This window comes from Ranitomeya variabilis, chromosome 3 (genome assembly GCF_051348905.1).
Source record: "Ranitomeya variabilis isolate aRanVar5 chromosome 3, aRanVar5.hap1, whole genome shotgun sequence".
Lineage (NCBI taxonomy): Eukaryota > Metazoa > Chordata > Amphibia > Anura > Dendrobatidae > Ranitomeya > Ranitomeya variabilis.
This window is the reverse complement of record NC_135234.1, coordinates 401,611,204-401,631,762: the sequence shown is the minus strand read 5'-3', so window position 1 is coordinate 401,631,762 and position 20,559 is coordinate 401,611,204. Positions and strand designations below refer to the sequence as shown.

Here is a 20,559-nt window from a genome sequence, read left to right as displayed (position 1 = left end):
CCTATGAGCTCTTTCAACAGCAAAAACTTTTGTCAGCACTGTGCTCCCAATTTTCTCCAGCAGCCAGCTTTCAACAAACTGTGGGGTTTCTCCCCTCAATCTTTTCAGGCAGCCCCACTATACGTATATTATTCCTTCTGGATCTATTTTCCAGATCCTCATTTTTGGCAGCGAGCTCTGATATTGCTTGGGCAAACTTTTTCTCAGCTTTTTGCAGTTTAACTATGTGGTCTTCTGCTGTGCTCACCCTTCTCCTCCACCACTCCCACACGTCTGTCCATCTTTTGCAGGGCTGCATTAATCTGTGCCGTGTCCCCTTTTACCTGCTGCATCTGCAGGGCCAGGGAATTCAAGGATTGCTGGCATGAAGAGATCAACACAACATCTCTGAGGGTCGGCTCCTCTTCCTGCATCAAACCTTCAGGTCCCCCTCTTGCCCCCGCCATGCTGCCTCTCTCCTTCCCCCTCTGTACCTCATGCTTTGCAGCCGGGACTGTATCCTCCTCCTCCTTATTAGCTCCAGCTCCGGTTCCTTGCTCTGCCTCCTCCGCAGCCTCCACTCTAGCATACTGCTGAAGCTTCGCCGCCACCTCCATACGCCGCTGACATGCGGCTTTCTCCCTGTCAGCGGCTTCTCTGACATCGGCGCCATCTTGGCTGGCTCCTGCATCGCCAGCACCTGCGTCCTTCTGCCGCCCTCTGTTCATTGCCTCTAATGCCGGTTCCACCGCTCAGCACCGCTTTGCTCCCCAGACCTTCAGCTAACTGGTTTGTGGCAAAAAAGTCCGGTAATCAACGTATGCACAGGATATTTGTCCCTTTAGCAGCGGGAGCGCTCTTCTCTGCGTCTGATCACATAGCCAGCTAGGACATGCCCCCAATCATCAACATTAACAGAAATAAACACTTGAAATAGATCAGTCTGTTTGTAATTAGTGATGAGCGAATTTGTTAGGAAAATGATCGCCAAACAGAAATTCGGCACAAATATGGCACATTTGGATTCATGATTGGAAACTCGAGCAAAATTTTATAAAATCGGTAACAGTGCGGGAAAATATTTGCGTTGCCACAAAAATATTTTCAGCACTTTAGCAACAATAATGGTGGTGTATCATGAGTGTTTGGCACATGTTTGATGAGGGGAGGGTGATTGCAGAGCTCAGAGGCACGACGTTCTTGTAAGCACAGCACATCAGTCTTTTTTTCCCTAACTTTATGTGTGCACATTGCGGCTAGCCAATCAGGGTGCAGGAAACACCCACAATGTCCTGACACTACGGCTTGTGTCATTGGCTGCTGAAATCACATGTCCCTCTCCATATAAATAGCGGATGTTGTTTTAGCGCCATTTTGACACTGTAACAGCGCAGAGGCTGCTCCTGACGCTGCCACTGTTAGCAGCAAGATTTCAGCTAGTTAGGCGGTTGCAGTCAGATAGTGTGGATAGCGTCAAGTGGGGCTGTAGAATTTACCTTTCGGAATTTATTTATTAATTTTTTTTTTTGGGGGGGGGGCATTATGGAGGTTTTCAGACAAAGCCAGCAGGGCACATGTCCTACAAGTGTGTTGTGCACAGCTTCTATAGTGCTGCATGCAGGAGTATAGCATTCTAAATTATATTATTTCAGTAGCTAAATGTGGAAAAGCCTGCTGTATCCCACATTTTAGCTAGTTAGTTAGGTGGTTGCAGTATCCAGTGCGGCTATAAAATTGACCTTCCGGAATTTTGTATTTTTTGGGGGGCATTACTGAGGTCCACAGACAAAGTCAGCTGGGCACATGTCCTACAAGTGTGTTGTGCACTGCTTCTATTGTGCTCCATGCACAAGTATAGTAATTACTGATCGTGCGCACCTACCCTAAGAAAATAGACTGTCAATTTCAGAAAAAAAACGGATTCTTTTGAACTCTGCTTGTGTCAGTGCAGTCTGTGGCCCCGTTGCGGATTTATATGAATCCCATTTTAGGGGGATTCAGGCAGAGCCCCCAGACGCGCAGTGTGAACGGGGCTTAATGTATTATTCTATGGAATAGTGCAGTCTACTATACTATTCCGCGCTGTCCCAGTACAGCGGCCAGACACCGGCCATAAGACACCTTTTTTTTTTTTTTTTTTTATAAATCTGTTGCTGTTGTCTTTCAGCATTTATGCAGCATTTTTTTCCTATTCAAATGAATGGGAAACAAAAGTGAAAAGACTGCAAAAAAAAAAAGTAGAATATTTCCTGCCAACTTTGTAGATCAATCCGCAGCAAAAATGGTGAATGTGAACAGTGTCTACAGGGGTTTTCTGAGAATGTAAAAATAATTAGCATGAAATGATAAATCCCCTGCGGCTCCAGCACCGATGCTCCAAGGGTCTCTGCCAGGCTTAGCACTGGCTGCACTGGTCTTGTGGCTGCACCTTAACCCCTTCATGACCTTGGGATTTTCGTTTTTCCGTGTTCATTTTTTGCTCCCCTTCTTCCCAGAGCCATAACTTTTTAATTTTTCCATCAATATGGCCATGTGAGGGCTTATTTTTTGCGAAACAAGTTGTACTTTTGAACGACATCATTGGTTTTAGCATGTCGTGTACTACAAAACGGGAAAAAAATTCCAAGTGCGGGGAAATTGCAAAAAAAGTGCAATCCCTCACTTGTTTTTTTGTTTGGCTTTTTTACTAGGTTCACTAAATGCTAAAACTGACCTGTCATTTTGATTCTCCAGGTCATTATGAGTTCATAGACACCAAACATGTCTAGGTTCTCTTTTATCTAAGTGGTGAAGAAAAGTTACAAACTTCGCTAAAAAAAAAAAAAAAAAAAAAATTACGCCATTTTCCAATACCCGTAGCGTCTCCATTTTTCATGATCTGGGGTCGGTTGACGGCTTATTTTTTGCTTGCCGAGCTGACGTTTTTAATGATACCATTTTGGTGCAGATACGTTCTTTTGTTCGCCCGTTATTTCATTTTAATGCAATGTCGCGGCGACAAAAAAAACCGTAATTCTGGAGTTTCAAATTCTTTTCTCGCTACGCTGTTTAACGATCAGGTTAATGCTTTTTTTTATTGATAGATCGGGCGATTCTGAAGGCAGCGATACCAAATATGTGTAGGTTTGATTTTTTTTTTAATTGATTTATTTTGAATGGGGCGAAAGGGGCGTGATTTAAACTTTTATATATTTTTTTTTACTTTTGCCATGCTTCAATAGCCTCCATGGGAGGCGAGAAGCTGGCACAACTCGATCGGCTCAGCTACATAGCAGCGATCATCAGATCGCTGTTATGTAGCTTAATAACAGGCTTGCTATGAGCGCCAACCACAGGGTGGCGCTCACAGCTAGCTGGGATCAGTAACCATAGAGGTCTCAAGGACCTCTATGGTTACCCTTCTGATGCATCGCTGACCCCCGATCATGTGACGGGGGTCGGCGTTGACGTCATTTCCGGCCGTATGGCCGGAAGCGCCGGTTAAATGCCGCTGTCAGCGTTTGACAGTGGCATATAACTAGTTAATAGCGGTGGGTGAATCGCGATTTCACCCGCTGCTATTGCGGGCACATGCCAGTTGTTCAAAACAGCTGACATGTCCCGGCTTTGATGCGGGCTCTCCGCCGGAGCCCTGCATCAAAGCGGGGGATCTGACCTCGGACGTACTATCCCGTCAGAAAGGGGTTAAAGTATATCTGCAAAGTGAATGATAACCATCAGCGACCCCGAACCATTGGCCACGGAGCCAGAGGGGACTTAGCAGAGTAGGTTGGGGGACATGTTGGACTTTTTTTTATTCTGCCATTTGTGAGGTAGGATGTAGAAAAAGATGGCAATTCTGCTTGTTTTCTATCATTTGACTGTACAACCTTCTTCACAAAACCTTGTATCATGTTTTTCACGGATGCCAGGTGTGCCCTATTTAACCGACGGTGCTGCACTCATGTCCGTGTTTTCCCAGCAGCACAAATGACAAGGGCCAATACAAGTCTATGGTCTGTGTAAACAAGTCTGTGTAAACATGCCGTCTGTGTGCTGTACATATGCCATCTAAGTTTAACACTCAAAGTATGTGAGAAGCTTCGTAATTCCATTTCCAGTATCCATACCGGAAAAACATGGATGGCACATGGACGACACACTGAAAACACTGGTGACACCGATATCAGTGTAACATGTATGTGTTTTATATGGACATGTGAAGGGGGCTAACAGTGTTGGTGGAATATTTCAGGATTGAGGTCCCCAATTTATCTAAAACCGGCCCTGGCTGCATATCACCCCCATAGCCTCCCCATGCTCTGCATGTCACTCCCATAGCTTCCCCATGTGCTCCATGTCACTCCCATAGCAACCCCATGCCCACCTAAACATCCCATAAATATGAAGAAAAAAAAAACAAAAAAAAAACACATGCTCACCTCAGTCCCGTTCCCCAGCGCTCTGCTTCTGTTCCTGTCTTAGATGCGCTGATTCTCCACAGTACACAGCTGATTGGTGGAGGAAGTAGCCAAAGGCCCCTCCTCCAATGAAGTCAGCGCTGATAGAGACAGCGAGTGGGCATTCACGGTGCGACCTATGAGCCTCTGGTTTACAGCCCCATGACTGACTCGGTCCGCAGGCTACACTGGGACAGCCAGAGGTCCGGATGTGGCCTGCGGGCCACACTTTGCCCAGGTCTGGTATAGATTAACTATAAGGCCGGGATCACACATGCGAGAAACACGGCCGAGTCTCGCCATGTTAATACCCGGCCCTGCCGCCTGCACTCCGGAGCAAAGCGTGCGGCCGCATAGCAATAGATGGAGCTGCACGCTCCGCTCCGGAGTGCAGGCGGCAGGGCCGGGTATTAACATGCGAGACTCGGCCGTGTTTCTCGCATGTGTGATCCCGGACTAACCGTCAAGGAATGAAGCTAGCAGTGGGGTTATAGGGTGGAAGGGAGTGGTCACAAGGTGCTGCAGCTGAGTACTAAGGCTCAAAGGACCCTTTCTCTTCTAGCTGTGCACTGTCATCCTTAGTCTTCTCTTTCTTGTAAGATTAAGTGCTGCCAACCTTATTTACAGCTTGTGAGCATGGGGGACAAAAGCCGTACAGCAGATGAGTGGTTCCTCTGCATCAAACTGCAAATATCAAGCTGGATTAGTTCCTGATCAACTGCAACTGGGAATTGTCATGACAATGTTCAGGACATTGTGGCTGCCCTATGTTTGAGTTTAAGTTAAGTAACGCATGCTTATTGCATGGCTTATGTTCTATATTTATTAAACAAAATATACCCACTTGAAGAAGATAGAGGAAATAGAAAATTCATGTGATTAAGGCATTTACAATAAAAGATCACTTTTATTCCATGTTGCAGTAAAAACATAATAACAGAAAAGGAGCCTCTGATGGTGCCAACATGTTTCGGTAATTAAACCTTAGCCATAGCTCAGTGCAAACTTCCAGACTTCCTCCACACCCTTTTATAATGCGGTAATAAAGCAAAAAGACATGTTTCACATTGAGGGTGGGATTCATAGTTAATAACATTTATGTAAAAGGCATGTATAAATAAACAATGAATCAATGGACATTGTTTAAGATTATGACAAAGTAAAATTTTGTTACATTATTATATTTAAGCTACATTACAAACTTTTTGCTCTGCCATTAGGGATTGGGACATACTATTGGATTGGGACATACTATTCTCTTGTAGTCCAGTGAGTATAAGAGTGAGGATATGATATAATGAACCAGAAATCTTATCCACTGTATTTTACAGCTATACTGTACTGTTGTTGAGAACACCATCATGTATAGGGAAAATAAACCTGAAACTGCTCCCAAGAAAAGGAAAATATTAAGAATTGAGAGTCCTCAGTGGTTGATACCTTTTAATGGCTAACTGAAAAGATGGTAACAAATTGCAAGCTTTCGAGACTACACAGGTCTCTTCATCAGGCAAAGGCTAAAACAAATTCTGAAGAATCACATATTTATGCACAGCAGCATAGAAAAAAAAAAAAGGGGAAAAAACCATGGATAAGACAAGTGACATGAAGCAGAATTACCATGGGTGATAAACAGTTATGTCCATAGATATTGGGCCAGTTCTTAGATAAGGATTGTTTTATTGGGGTCTCGTTCTGTTGTGATGACCCCACATGGTCTGATGGGCAAGTTCCTTAGTTGAGGTAAAAAGACATAAATCCATGCGACACATTCATTCCTGCAGTGAAAGTGTAAAAGGTCGTCATCAGTTTATATTCCCAGACTCTTCTGTCTCTCTGGGATTTGAAGCTACCTTTTAATCCATAATCAATTTCATATCCATAATGTTATGATTTGGGAGACAAAAATGTATTGCCACAGGTAGATCCATTCTTTTTTCTCTTATTGTGTGGCGGTGAGAGTTCATCCTTGTTCTCAGTTTCTGCCCTGTCTCCCCTACATACAGACTCCCAGTTGGACATTTAGTACAAATAATTAGGTACACCACATTAGAAGTGACGCAGCTGAAAGTACCTGGTATCTTGTAGTCCTGATGTGAGTTGGGAATCTTTATCTTGTCCGTGGTCATTATAAATGGACAGGTTTTACATTTTTTCTGGTTGCAAGGAAAGGTTCCTGCAGCTGTTGGAGAGGACAGGGACCCAAGAAAAGGATCATTTTTAAATGGCTAATTAAGCAGCAAGCCTCTTATTGTTAAAAATAAAAAAGGAGGACATTTTTGGACAACTTGTTAAAAATTCACTTGTTCTTCATTTTCTAAAACAGTAAACCTATTGCTACTCCCAAAAAATGGATAATTATTGGATGACGTTTAGCCATTGCTTCTTTACTTTCCAAACATCAAACCTATTGCTGCTCCCCAAAAAATGTATAATTTTTGGAAGGCTTCTTAAAACTATAACATCTTTATTTACAAAAAAGACCCTGTTGTTACTCCCCAAAAGGGATAATTCTTGGGCCACTACTTGTAAAAAACAAAACAAAGCAAAATTTAACCCTGAATTCTTGAATAAAAAATCTAAAATCATATGTTAATAATAATAAATAATAATAATAATCTTTATTTATATAGCGCCAACATATTCCGCAGCACTTTACAATTAAGCGGGGACTTATACAGACAAATTCAATACAAGTTAAGACAATTTAAACAGTGACATTAGGAGTGAGGTCCCTGCTCGCGAGCTTACAATCTACAAGGAAAGATATGTTCCCACATCCATATACTTTCTAATAGTAAACATTTACTACATTGCAAAAATTCCACCCAGCAACTCACAATAATGTCAATTTCATGGAATTTTGCGAAAAAGTATAACATTTTAGTAAAATATACTTCAAAAATATTATCTGTGGCTAAAAGTCAGCCCTGAGCAGAACATTGAATGCGTAGTTCAACTCAAAAATATTTCCCGTATCCGTACATTCCTCAACCTAGAATCTGCAAAAACCCTAGTGCATGCCCTCATCATCTCCTGCCTCGACTACTGCAACCTCCTGCTCTGTGGCCTCCCCTTTAACACACTCGCACCCCTCCAATCTATCCTTATCTCTGCTGCATGACTAATCCACCTGTCTCCTCACTATTCCCGGCCTCTCCCCTCTGTCAATCCCTGCACTGACTTCCCTATTACCCAGAGACTACAGTTCAAAACCCTAACCATGACATACAAAGCCATCAACAACCTGTCTTCTCTCCATACATCTGTGACCTCGTCTCCCGGTACTTACCTGCACGCAACCTCCGATCCTCACAAGATCTCCTTCTCTACTCCCCTCTTATCTCCACTTCCCACAATTGCATACAAGATTTCTCCAGCGCATCACCCCTACTCTGGAACCCTCTACCACAACATATCAGACTCTTGCGTAGCATGGAAACCTACAAAAGGAACTTGAAGACCCACCTCTTCCGACAAGCCTACAACCTGCAGTAACCCTCATTTCACCATAACTCCTCTCCTATCACTTGTAGACTGTGAGCCCTCGCGGGCAGAGATCTCTATCCTCTTGTACTACTCGGTGACTTGGTTTGTTCAAGATTACTGTACTTGTTTTTTATGTATATCCCTTTTCACATATAAAGCGCCATGGAATAAATGGCACTATAATAATAATATCCCAGCCACCTCTCTTCGGTCCATTGATTTTTGTATACAGCAGTTATAATTAAGGCTCTAGCTGTCCTGAGCTCTGTGCTTGTTCAAATGCCCCGTTGTCTCTGTGTAAATACACTGATAGTAGAGTAGAATCCAGAACAAACTACTGATAGCTGAAGTTGTGCTGAGCTTTATAGTTCTATTAATATTACAGCTCTGCTCACTTAACCCCTTCACCACCTTGGGTTTTTCAGTTTTTGTGTTTCCATTTTTTGCTCTCCTTCTTCCCAGAGACATAACTTTTTTATTTTTTGTTCAATATGGCCATGTGAGGGCTTAATTTTTGCGAGACGAGTTATACTTTTTAATTAATTGATTTTACCATATAATATACTGCAAAACAGGAAAAAAATTCAAAGTGCAGTGAAATTGCAAAAAAAGGGGTATTCCACAATTGGTTTTTTGGGTCTTTTTCTTCTTTACCATGTTCACTAAATGGTAAAACTGACCTGCCATTATGATTCTCCAGGTCATTACGAGTTGTAGATCCTAAACATGTTTAGGATCTTTTTCTATTGAAGTGATGAAATTTTTTTTCCTTAAGTTTGTAAAAAAAAAAAAAAGTCACCATTTTCTGAGACCTGTAGTGTCTCTATTTTTCGTGATCTGGGGCTGGGTGAGGGCTTATTTTTGTGCGCTGACCTAACATTTTTATTGATACCATTTTGGGGTAGATACGATCTTTTGATCAGCCGTTAATGCAATGTTGCAGCAATCAGAAAACTTAATTCAGGCTGTTTGATTTTTTTTTTCTCGTTACGTCGTTTACCGATTGGATTATTTTTATATATTGATAGATCGGACGTTTCTGAACACAGCGATACCAAATGCGTGTATTTATTTTCTTTTTGCTTTATTTTGAATGGGGGGTAATTTAAACTTTATTTTTTTCCTTAAAACATTTTTTTTTTTTTTTTTTTTTTTAACTTTTGAGGGTATGTGCACACGTTGTAACGCGCTTCCGAGCATGTTAAATGCCGCTGTCAAAGATTGACAGTGACATTTAACATGTTAGCCCCGCAGGTGAATCGCGATTCCACCCGCGGCTGTTAGGGGCACAGTTAATGAATTGTGCTCAGAAGAAAAGCTGCAGCCATTCATACATAAAGTAATGCCTTAGGCCGGGTTCACAGTAGCGCATCTGTGTTTAACATTGTGTACGCAGGGACATTCGTTAGCATCAGTTTGTATGCGGATGTGTCAGCATGCATTGTTTCGCTGTGCCCGTCGGACGCAACATATTGCATTTTTGTCGTGTAAAATATGCGCAGGCATGCGGATGAGTGCTTCAAAACAATGCATTACTGTCTATGGGAACGCATTGGTATGCAAGGACATGCGTATGATGCGCTTGCATACTTTAGACGGCGCATGTCCAGGAACACGCCCATTGAGACACGCCCTCCTGGAAATATCGAACGCATGCGCATAAACAAAGCAAACGCAGGCAAGAAACGCATACAAATGCATGCACACGCAGTGTTTTTTTGCATCATGCGTAAGCTGATGTGGATAAAAATGCAGCCTAAGCATGCATTTAAATGCGTTTTGGCATGTGTTTGTGCATGCAGATGATACGCTGTGCACAAATACGCTAATGTGAACCCTAGCCTTATTTAGCATAACCAGACAGGTGAATACTAGTGAATTGCGAGTGTACTCGTTGCTAGGGGATCCTCTGAGTATTTGTTAGTGTTCGGAGATTTAGTTTTCATTGCGGCAGCTGAATGATTTACAGCTACTAGCGAGCCTGAGTACATGTGGGGTTTGCCTGGTTGCTAGGGAATCCCCACGTGTTCAAGCTGTTTAGTAGCCGCAAATCATGCTGCTGAGGCAATGAAATCTTAATCTCCGAGCAGTCATACTCGGAGACCACCCGAGCGTGCTCAGGAAAACCCGAGCAACGAGTACACTCGCTCATCACTAGTGAATACAGATATATGTCGACGTTTCAACCACAATTGGTCTGTTTCAAGATCATCTGTGCGTGACAAAGGCAGACTGTGAGCCCTCGCGGGCAGGGTCCTCCCTCCTTATGTACCTGTGTGCCTTGTTTTTTAAAAGTTCATGTTTAATATATTTGTCTATATTTCCCCCCTTTTTCACATGTAAAGCGCCATGGAATAAATGGCGCTATAAAAATGTATAATAATAATAATAAAGGTAACAACTCACACCTCGGGGCATCAGGGCTTGTTTTTTGCAGGACAAGTTATACTTTTGTGTAAATCAAGTTTATTGAGTTGCATGTAAATAATACACTTAAAATCAGATATTTAAATGCAAATATAGGCACGAATAGGGTAGTAAGATTAATACAATAATGAGCAGTTGTGTACAAAAGGTTTAAACATTCAAACATTAATCAACAAATCATTAAGATAGTAACTTCATGAACAAATTACCTCTATCAGAGGTCTAATAGTTTGAAAAGATTGCTTATGATGTATGTATCACAGGCTCTCGCTATTCGGCCAACGACCAGCCCCAGGAAGGGCCAAGCCGCCGAGCGGAGGCAAGAGTGCTTAGGCTCGCCTGGACCCTCGGCGCCAGCCATGGACTCCGCGCGGGGCCCGGGCAAGCGAGAAGAACGCAAAAAAAGAAGGAAGAAAGGGAAGAAGAGAATAGGAGGAGAGAGAGGAAGGAGGAGGGGAAAAAGAAGAGGAAGGGGAAGAGAGGGGGAAAGAGGAAAGGTGAGGGAGAAGGGGAGGGTGAGGTAGGGTGGGAAGGATCTGGTCTTCAGTCCTGACCAAGTTGAGACTATTGTGTTTTTAAGTTGAGGAATGGTTGTTGGAGAATAGTTTACTGCCTAGGAGAGATATGATTATGGGTCACGGGGGGACCAATGGGGTCAGTCAGAAGCCAAGTGTTCAGTTCCTCAGATTCTCTAAAGGCAATCCAGGGGGACCAAGTGTTGAACACTTTGTCTGTGGTTCTAGTATCTTGGCCAACCAATTGCTCCATCCTGTAGATGCGGTTTAATTCAACCACAAAGTCAGCACGTGAGGGGGACATCGACTGTTTCCAGAAACGAGGGATCACATTGCGTGCGGCTGTTAGGAAGTGTCGTAGTAAACTTTTCTTGAATTTGGCGATGGAAAGGTCACATACAGACAGCAGGGCCAGTTCTATGGTGGGTTGGACTCTATGGAGAGATAATTTGTTATAAAGTGCAAAGATGCCCACCCAGAAGTCGTGAATAGGCGGGCAGGACCACCAGATGTGGGAATAGGTACCTTTATCGCTCCAGCACCTCCAGCAAGTGTCAGGGGTGGTGGGAAACATGAGGTGAACACTAGACGGACATCTGTACCATCTGGCAAGAAGTTTGTAGCTTCTTTCTTGGTAATCTGAGCAAAGTGAGGATCTAAAAGTAAATAGCAGACTCTTGAGGCGTTCCTCCGGAGTCAGTTGCGTGTTTATTTCATTGTCCCATTTCACAAAGAATGTGGGGGGGTCAAGTGAAGTTGGTTGACAGCCCTGGAACATGCCATATAACAATGAAACCGTGTGGGACAGGGGGCCCCCACCCAGGCACATGGACTCAAAAGAAGTTAGCCGTCTAAAGATGTCAGCCCGCCTAGATAATACGATGAGATAGCTTTTGACTTGCTCGTAAAAAAACCATGAGCCCTGTGGCGGTCCCTCGCCAGCAAAGATAGCCCCCAAGGTCTTAATTGAGGTTTGGTCTACGTAGTCATGAATCACCGGACAACTGTCTCTATGTTTGTGAAGGAACATGATCCTGTCTTGACCTGCTGGGAAGTCTGGATTTTCAAAGATTGGAGTCAGGGGGCCTGGTATAGAGGAAAAGTTTAATTTTTGGATGCCATGTTTAATAAACTGAGTTAAGTGTCTAGTAATGAAGGGCTGGTCATCCCGGACTCCCCCAGTGCCCTCTCTCCAGAAGTGCGTCGCCGAGTCGTGTCCCGAGAGCGTCATCTCAAGGCCCACCCATCTCTTGATTTATGGTGGAACAGGTCAAGGACGCAGGTGCCAAGAGAAGCATAGCTATAGAGTAAGAAATCCGGGAGGCCCAGCCCTCCGGACTGTTTATTCCTACACAGAAGGTGATATGCCAGCCGTGGGTGTTTACCGGACCACACAAATCTAATTATCGCTGATTTGAGCCTGGAGAAGAAGGAGGCTGGAAGATGACAAGTTATACTTTTGAATTACATCATTCATTTTATCATGTGATGCACTGGAAAGCGGGTAAAAAAAAGTGAAGTATGTTGAAATTGCACAAAATGTGCAATTTCACAAAACTTTTTTTGAAATTTACCATGTTCACTATACGGTAAAACTGACCAGGCAAAATGATTTTCCAGGTAAGTAGTGAAAAAAATTAGAAACATGCAAAAAACCTTGTTTCACCATTTTCAGAGACCCGTAACGCTTTCAATTTTTGGTATATAGTGTCGGGTCAAAATTAGCAATGCAAGTCCAAGAGCATGGGAACAAAATTGTACATCACTTGGATGCCATCCTGGTGCTGTCCATTTTTTGCAGACTGTTTAACAGGAGATGAAACACAGATGACACTACGATGACCATCTGATGAAACTATCATGCAGAATCATGAGTGCACCTTATATACTGTCTGAAAGCAGACAACCTAATATATAAAAAGTAACTAAAAAGAAAACAGCTGACCGCATCACCATATATTCACTCTGTGAACCCACCGGCTTATCAGCTTCAGCTGGCCGACTGATCTCGGGTGCTAAATCCAGAAAAAATGCTTGCATGAATATCAAAAAGAAGGAAGCGGCAGCATTCACTGGTCTTCAGAGCAGGTAATTCTTTATTGCATGGCAATCTTCACGGCACGGGGGTGTATATACAGAGGAGTGTGAAAGCTTAAACGACGGCCGTTTCACGCCGATCCGGCGCTTCAACGGGTTTGTTGAAACCCGTTGAAGCGCGAAACGGCCGTCGTTTAAGCCGTAAAATGGCTACCAGGTACACATAAAATTGGCCTTTTTTATGCGCTAAACGCTCTCAATTTTCATATTTATAGTGCAGTAATGCAGTTAAATTTTCATGTTTCATGCTTGCATGTTTCAGCGCTACAGTGTGCTACCTTATTTGCTTGAACGTCTACTGCTATAAGCTTATCTCTATATCCTACAGATATTCTGAAATCATACAATAAGTGGGTGTTCTTGAATAAACCTTCATGCAATTTGTGATTAACAACTTGCATCATAGTTTGTGCAAAACTTGCAGACAAATTTTTATTTGCCAATGAAAAGTTAGGACATGATCCATCTCATTTCTATGTGAATATTAACAAAGGATTTTACCCCTTTGAATTTTTATGAACGGCTGCAGCTAATCACTGTGGCTCTGCTGATGTCAGTCTAACAACACCGCTGTACACAATCACTGGAGCAGCGACACAGACACAGCAATGGAGCAGGGTACAGTCAGTACCAGCTGATTTTCTTATTGCTATCACAACAATTTATAAAAATAAATTGAAAGGGGAAAATCATTTAAAGGAAAATTTATAGATCACTGCCTATTCCACTCTATAAACTCACACTAATGTTTAATCTCAAAGCTTAATCTATAGCCACTGAGTTAACTGTTCGTAACTAAGAAATAATTATTTTGGGGGAAGTGAACCAAAACAGTGATTGCTGGTGTTTAAAAATATAATTTGTGACCAATTATAGCATGTACCATTTATTGGGCAGTTATTGTAAATTCTTCAATATCCAATTATTGTCATAACTTCCATGGGGGAAGAAATGTTGTAGTATCCAACAATGCAGACCTTATTACAGAGATATTTACCCCTAGAAATAGTGCTTGTGGCACAACAGGGAGCACCTAGAGATTTCTAAAACATGTTCACTGTGTATTCTATGGCACTACGTTAGGGTAATGCCGGATTACAGTGCATGTAAGGCCGTATTTGGCTTTCTTTTATTGTCTGGTGTGGGGAACGACTAGCTATAAATAATCATTTCTGGAAAGAATTAATGCCAGGGGAGAAAAAAATCTTACTAATAGGCCTCTGTTCTGGACAGAAATATGTTGGATTTTGGAGACCGGGCCCACAGAATAAAACATCTATTGCTAGACAAGTGGCAATAAAGGTTTACAGTTAATATCGGAAACTGCTTGTGATAATGATAGTGTAAAATGGACAAACTTTATTAAAACATGTTTTTGTGTATGTGATAGTGCTTGGTGTGACTTACTAATCTGGGCTAAGCAGTGAATCAATTGGATCCAGTCTAGACAATGTTCTGTGAGCTAAACAGTATTGACAACACACAGATACAGACAGGTTTGTGTAGATGCTGCTACTGCATTTAGCTCACAGAGCATTGCCACAGAAGGGGTACATTTGTATTCATGTCTTAGCAGTGAGAGCAGCATAAGGTTTCTACAGGTTTGTGCTCCCTGGTTGCCTCCAAGAGTCTAATTCAATGACTTTCCAAATATCTTGAAAATGGCAGGATGCTGAAACACAAAATTGTTCAAATTTCCATTTATACACTGATTAAAGGTATGAAGAAAGGTCTGCCATTACTGTACATTGCACACTGTCACGATTCCCTTGTAGTTGACCCAATACATGCGATTTGCATACTCGCGGTCATGTGCCGATTACACTCTCCTCCGCTTCTTAACATTATAGTGGAGGAGAGTCAAGATGTGACTGCAAGTGTGCAAATCGCATATATGTGGTCACATCCCCACCCACTGGCATGTGGAATACCGGGAAATTGTAATGGTGTGTATGCACACAGAGTGACTACAGACTTTCCCTAATAGGCTATGTCCCCACGGTCAGTAATCGGCAGTGCTTTGGACGCAGCACATGTCCGCTCCCTCCAAAGCGCTGCCAGCTTTTGAACGCAGGTGATTCCACATGTGTTCATTAAACTGTGCGGAATCACCACATCCAATACATTGTATGGGTGATATTTATCTTAAATAGACATGCTGCGGTCTGGAAAGACTCGTGCATGTGCGTATATGGAGGTAAGCCGTGGGTGCTGATGCACACATAGTAGACATGGCATTTCTTGAAATCCCATCCACTATGCTGTAACATCTGTCCGCTGCAGGTTGGACGCTGCAGATGTATGCAACCCGCAGCGTTTACTGACCGTGGGAACATACCCTTAGACTTTACAAGCTTTATTTACACAATAACCCATAAGCTGGTTGAAAGAACAGTGACACAAACAAAGATGTAAATGTAAAAGTCTTAAAATTTTCAAGCTTGGATGTCTAGAAAAAAATGTTTATTTTGTTTTGTAATTAAATGAAGCAATCTATTTTCATGGATGAAGGATAGCTGGAATAATAGAGTACAAGACACTAGATTTATGATATGGATCTACTAAAGGGTGACTACAAAATTAACTTGGGTATGGAATTATATCACATGTTAATATAAGGTTTTTATATATAAAAAAAATACCATTAATGAAGTTCTCTAGGGTAAAAAAAAAATTACTGGGAGAAGTCATTAGGAAAAGATAAAAAAATAATCTATATTCAACTAATGAATCTGCTCCCTGATTTCACACTGTCTTCTCCATTGGACCTGAAACAATGATGACCCGATGAACAGTCTCCTGACCCTGCAGCCAATCAGTGGTAGCTGTGGTCATGTGATAATATGAGCGGTCGGTCCATCAAGAGTCCGTTGGAGTGGAAGAGCTGGAACAAGGAGAAGATTCCCACTCACATTGTCAAATATTCTGGATTACAGGCAGTCATAAATATATAACATACACTTGTAATATAAATAAACTATGGGAAAAAAGGTTAACAAAATCTACTACTAAAACTCATTTTTAATCAAAAGAATATTTTGTTTTGTTCTCTGCTTCTAATCTTAGAATATACATCTATATATACAGCAGCCCTACACCAAATTATTAGTTTTTCTGAATTATTGGATGCGGAGATTAAGGAACTTCACCATACCATACCAAACATTCTCAGCCCATATCTTATATTTTTAGCTTACGAATGTTGACATATATGGGCGAAAATCATCGCTGATCCACATACCATTGCAAAAAAAGTACAGCTTTCCCAGCCTTCTCTTCACCCTTTAGCAAAAGTATCACGTTTATTCCAATACAACAAAACAAAGAAAATAATAGAAACATTTCCCTGTGTTATAATATACAATAAAGATCACGACAATGCTGGTCACGTGAAAGACACCAAAATGTCAGACAGCCTACCGACTGTTGTTGCCATGAGATCCAACAGTCAACATCAGTCTGATAAGCTATCCGACAGGATGGTACAGTCATGGAGATGTCACGACGATAGATGGAGGTGCAATGTAGATACAACAGGCAGGGAGACACAATGGTTGATAAGACAATGAGGGTGACTTGTTGGAAGCCTGCATTGCTGGGTAGATTAACACCTAAGGTATACATCAGAACATATGAACAGCACAGAAAATAGTTTGCCATAACTAGTAACATATAAAACTGGAAATACTGCACTGGATCCAGGGAATTTAGCAAAAGAGCAGAGAGAATAGGTCATAAAGCCAATTTACCATAAATAATGCAGTTCACTGTATTGACTGGATAATGAATTAAGACCTAGGTAGCAATGCAATTCCCAGATTACACATAGAAGACATAGGTGTGCAGGAGAGAAAGAATTAAAGCATCATAATAAAGACCATCCTTGTAAGAACTGTAGTAACCTCCCTAAAAAGGTTCTATGTCAGGATGAAAAAAACAAGCATATAAAATAAAGGAACTGACGAATGACTCCTAAACCCTAGGTTTTACTATTGTAGCTCACTATATGTTTGTGTCTTTTTTCTTCCTGATAAAGCCTCTGCTCATTTTACACTGAAATTTGATTGCAAAACGGGCTCATGTGCGTCATCAGTTGTTGACTCATTGAATAGGAATGTTTGTGCTCGGAACAGAAGGATCCCAATAGTCTTGAGAAAATGTTCCAGCCTCAGGCATCTGCAAACAGGTACAGAGGTGGCAAACTGAATCAATATCATTACTAGGTAGGGCAGCTATGTAACGCCAGGGCCAAGTGATAAAGTGCATTGATAAGGTTACATGTATAACAGTCTATTCCGTATAAGCAGGAAATAATAGCATGTGACTGTTCCTAGAGTCAGACATGTTACAGATATTAAAGTGATCACCAGCTTCCGGATGCAATGGCGACCTGATCATCCAGGACTCCCCAATACTGTGGATAATGAACATTATGTGGAAGCTCAGGCGTTCTCCATGCTACGGATATAGCATGATACTGATGCAGTATATTAAGCAATAATCGGATCCACCCAATTGAATAAAACTGTGTTGTCAGGAGTTAATGTGGTTTCCAATGACTCAGCCTTGGCAGGAAAGCATGAAGGAGTTTTCTAGGAAGGCAGCTGTAACATTAGGTCAGTACTGAAGACAGCGCCAGAGCTCAAATATACACTTCCTGCTTCCTGCTTTTGCAAAGCCAGAACGATTGGGAAATCACAGACAAAAGCTTTTTTTTTTTTCCTACAGGGAGGATTATCATGCACGCAATAAACTTTGGTCCAATAGCTGGAGGAGTGAAAAAGACAAAAGGATCAATGCAACAGAAATATAAAACGACATATAAATCACAAAGAATGACAAGAATAGAAGAGGCGTTACACTCAGGGCCGGTAAAAGAATGGACACGAAAAGATCTGGAATGATCAAAGGTGGCTTTATAAAGTTCAGTTTCAACTCACAGAGTAATAAAAAAAAAAAGAAATAAGTCAGTTGTAGATGTGGTCGGATACCGGCAGTGTGACTTGGTTTCTGTGAACAATTTACAATAACAGCAAACTGTATAGTTACAATTTCCACCTAGTAAAATATTTCTTTGGATATGCCGTATTGTTAGACTTTCTTCCAAGCCATCACTCATATATAGCGTTCATTTTTAATTAGATCGACCGTTTAAGTTGCAGACAAGTAAACATATTAAGCATTACTGTGCTATGCTCCACGCAGGTTTTAAAGGGATGGTCAACACAAAATGACTGATCAAACAGGTGCTTGGTGCACCCTTGGTGTGGCCAAACAGTTGAGAGCACATTCTTCCCACCGACTGGAATTGCATCTGCCTGTGAACACCCATGCTTGGTTTAAACAGTTATTTTGTGCTGATAGATACATTTTATTACCCAGAGAAATACTTTATGCAGTGTGAGGATTGTGTAATCAGTACCTTATTTAGAAGCCTCTCCTTATAGTTTAGGATGGACCGTCCAATATAGCTGATGCCCCTTGGCTGAAAAAGAATAAGAGGTCTACAAAATAACCCCTGCCATAAAGAAGTCAAACGTCCTTCAGTCTGGTAGCACCATGCACAGCAATGTACCCGTTATCGGGAACAATAAAAGCAGTGCCTATTGGTTGTCCACTTCAAGAAGACACGTGCACTTGCCAAGATTCCACACCAACTAGTATAGCCCAAAAGCTAATGTTCTGCCAAACCCTGGCCTCCTTCCATTACAGGAGTTCTAAGCTGTGGCTCTTCAGATACTGTTCAATGTCAGTCTACTGTAGGACATACACATAGGTTGGTGCACCATGACTTGGTAGATTCTCAGTCCCTGAAGAGCCACAGGCAACCCAAGTCTCTACGAGGAAGCAAAAAAAAAAAAAAGTAATCATTTACCATTAGAAGAGCATGGAAAATAGTGTATACGTTACCTTACAATGCCACACAGACATCTCTTATCCACATAAACTGTTAACATTTTATATTGTGAAAAATAAAAATTAGGAAAAAAAAATAATAATTTAATACGATTTTGAAAAAAAAAAAAAAAAAAGATTGTTTTAAAAATGTCCAAAGTTTAATTCGCCAATTTGGATGTAACGGTTAAATCAGGTCATTGAGGTTCTGCTTAGTAGCATTATGTCTTTTATCACCCTCCCAGTTAATCCCAGAGTGCATCCCCTTATTTTGTCTTCTCAATAGATAACTTTTTCTGTTGGACACGCTTGGCGTAGCTCTGTGCCATAGAGTTGATGATGGAAAGAACAAAATAAATCACCATAACGATGACAAGCTTCTCAAACGCCCATGATAACCAATTTTCACTCTGTAGGACAAAAGCACAAGGTGGCATGGTGAAGTCATTAGAGTACAGTCACGAGGCAGTCATCAGGCACATCATCATTCTCCAAAAGCAGCGCTAACTGCTCCATTTTCTAATGCAGTCTGATCTAGTTGTAAGGGCCACGTGGGAACGCAAATCTTCCAGTCTATTTCCTGACAGTCTTGCAGTAAGGAAACTTTATCTGGTCAGTAGAGGGCAGTATTTCATTCATGAAAATGACTGAAAGAACTGAAAGAGTTACAGTCCCCATCCTGTCATTGCACGGAAATATGGAATAAACATCCACTATGCAACCCAATTCTGCTATGGTTGGGTTTCAGGTTTAGTAGAACAGCTCTTCATACGCCCACGCTTAACCTACCAATCTTGTAAGATATTTAGAAATGAAAATATTTAGATATTTTACCTTCCAGCATCTTAAAATTGTATTATCTGTGTAATATATATATATATATATATATATATATATATATATATATAACCTTGCTTGATGCAATCCTCACATAGAAAAAGAACTAAATGTTGGGCAAATCTTTTAAGATAGCTGTACATTCTAAAAGAATACACAAGTAATTCGCCAGCATTACACAGGGGAATAAACTCTTCTTACCTGTGGAGCTCCTGCATCTGTTTTGTGGTGAAGCTTTTTTCTTTGAGCTTCCAGATATTCTTGGAAAGGCTTCTGTAAAGAAGGTCCGATGCTTGGAACAGCTCTGCATCCGTGTCGAGCGAGGTCAAAAAACGATGTATAAAAAGAGAAAAAAAAAAAAAAAAAAGAGAGAAATAGACAAAGTTAGCATATGTTCTACTTACCCACCAAAAAGGAAGAGGCGAATGATGCCCTGGCAGAAGGTGGCTAGGAGGGCACCATGAGCAGTGTTAGTGAGGGAGGCACTACGCTCTGTATGTGCACTGGTGCAGTGCAGAAAATGAAATGAATGACTTCGGAGAACTCCCACATTTATCACCAGCGGTTCCTGTAAGAACTGGTTTGAACCGATTAATAAGGAAATGAGTGGTGCTTGTGTCATCCTCACTTGAAACAGAAACTGCCCACCCTTCTCCAGTCTCGCCCCTTTGTGTTCAGAAAGGCGTAGCTTTCTTTAAAGAAGGAAGGGAAAATAAGAGACAGTATCCTAACCCTTTCCAGTCCTGGCTGTGCACAGTACCAAGCCCTGTGCTGTGTCTTTCCTGGCACCACAAGGGTTATGTATAATGCATGCGTCATAGTATTGCAAAAGAATGGATTAGCGAGCTATGAAAAGACCTCCCTGCTGGTCACAAGTCCGT

At 41.7% G+C, this 20,559-nt stretch overlaps 1 protein-coding gene and 1 long non-coding RNA gene across 4 annotated transcripts in view; one reads left to right on the top strand and one right to left on the bottom strand.

Annotated features, from left to right (window-relative positions):
- Positions 1 to 20,559, top strand: part of LOC143816157 (uncharacterized) — a 79,040-nt gene that overhangs the window by 44,023 nt on the left and 14,458 nt on the right. For all 3 annotated transcript variants that reach the window (XR_013223894.1, XR_013223893.1, XR_013223895.1), the window contains exon 2: positions 17,675 to 17,856. This is a non-coding gene — a long non-coding RNA (uncharacterized LOC143816157). The remainder of the gene's footprint in view (positions 1 to 17,674; positions 17,857 to 20,559) is intronic.
- The window catches only part of VMP1 (vacuole membrane protein 1), a 166,708-nt gene continuing 163,991 nt past the window's right edge, over positions 17,843 to 20,559 (bottom strand). Inside the window, exons 12-13 of the mRNA XM_077296195.1 lie at positions 19,880 to 19,982; positions 17,843 to 19,251 (exon numbers count right to left, since the gene is read on the bottom strand). Coding sequence (XP_077152310.1) covers positions 19,108 to 19,251; positions 19,880 to 19,982 — 247 coding nt within the window. The 3' untranslated portion in view covers positions 17,843 to 19,107. The remainder of the gene's footprint in view (positions 19,252 to 19,879; positions 19,983 to 20,559) is intronic.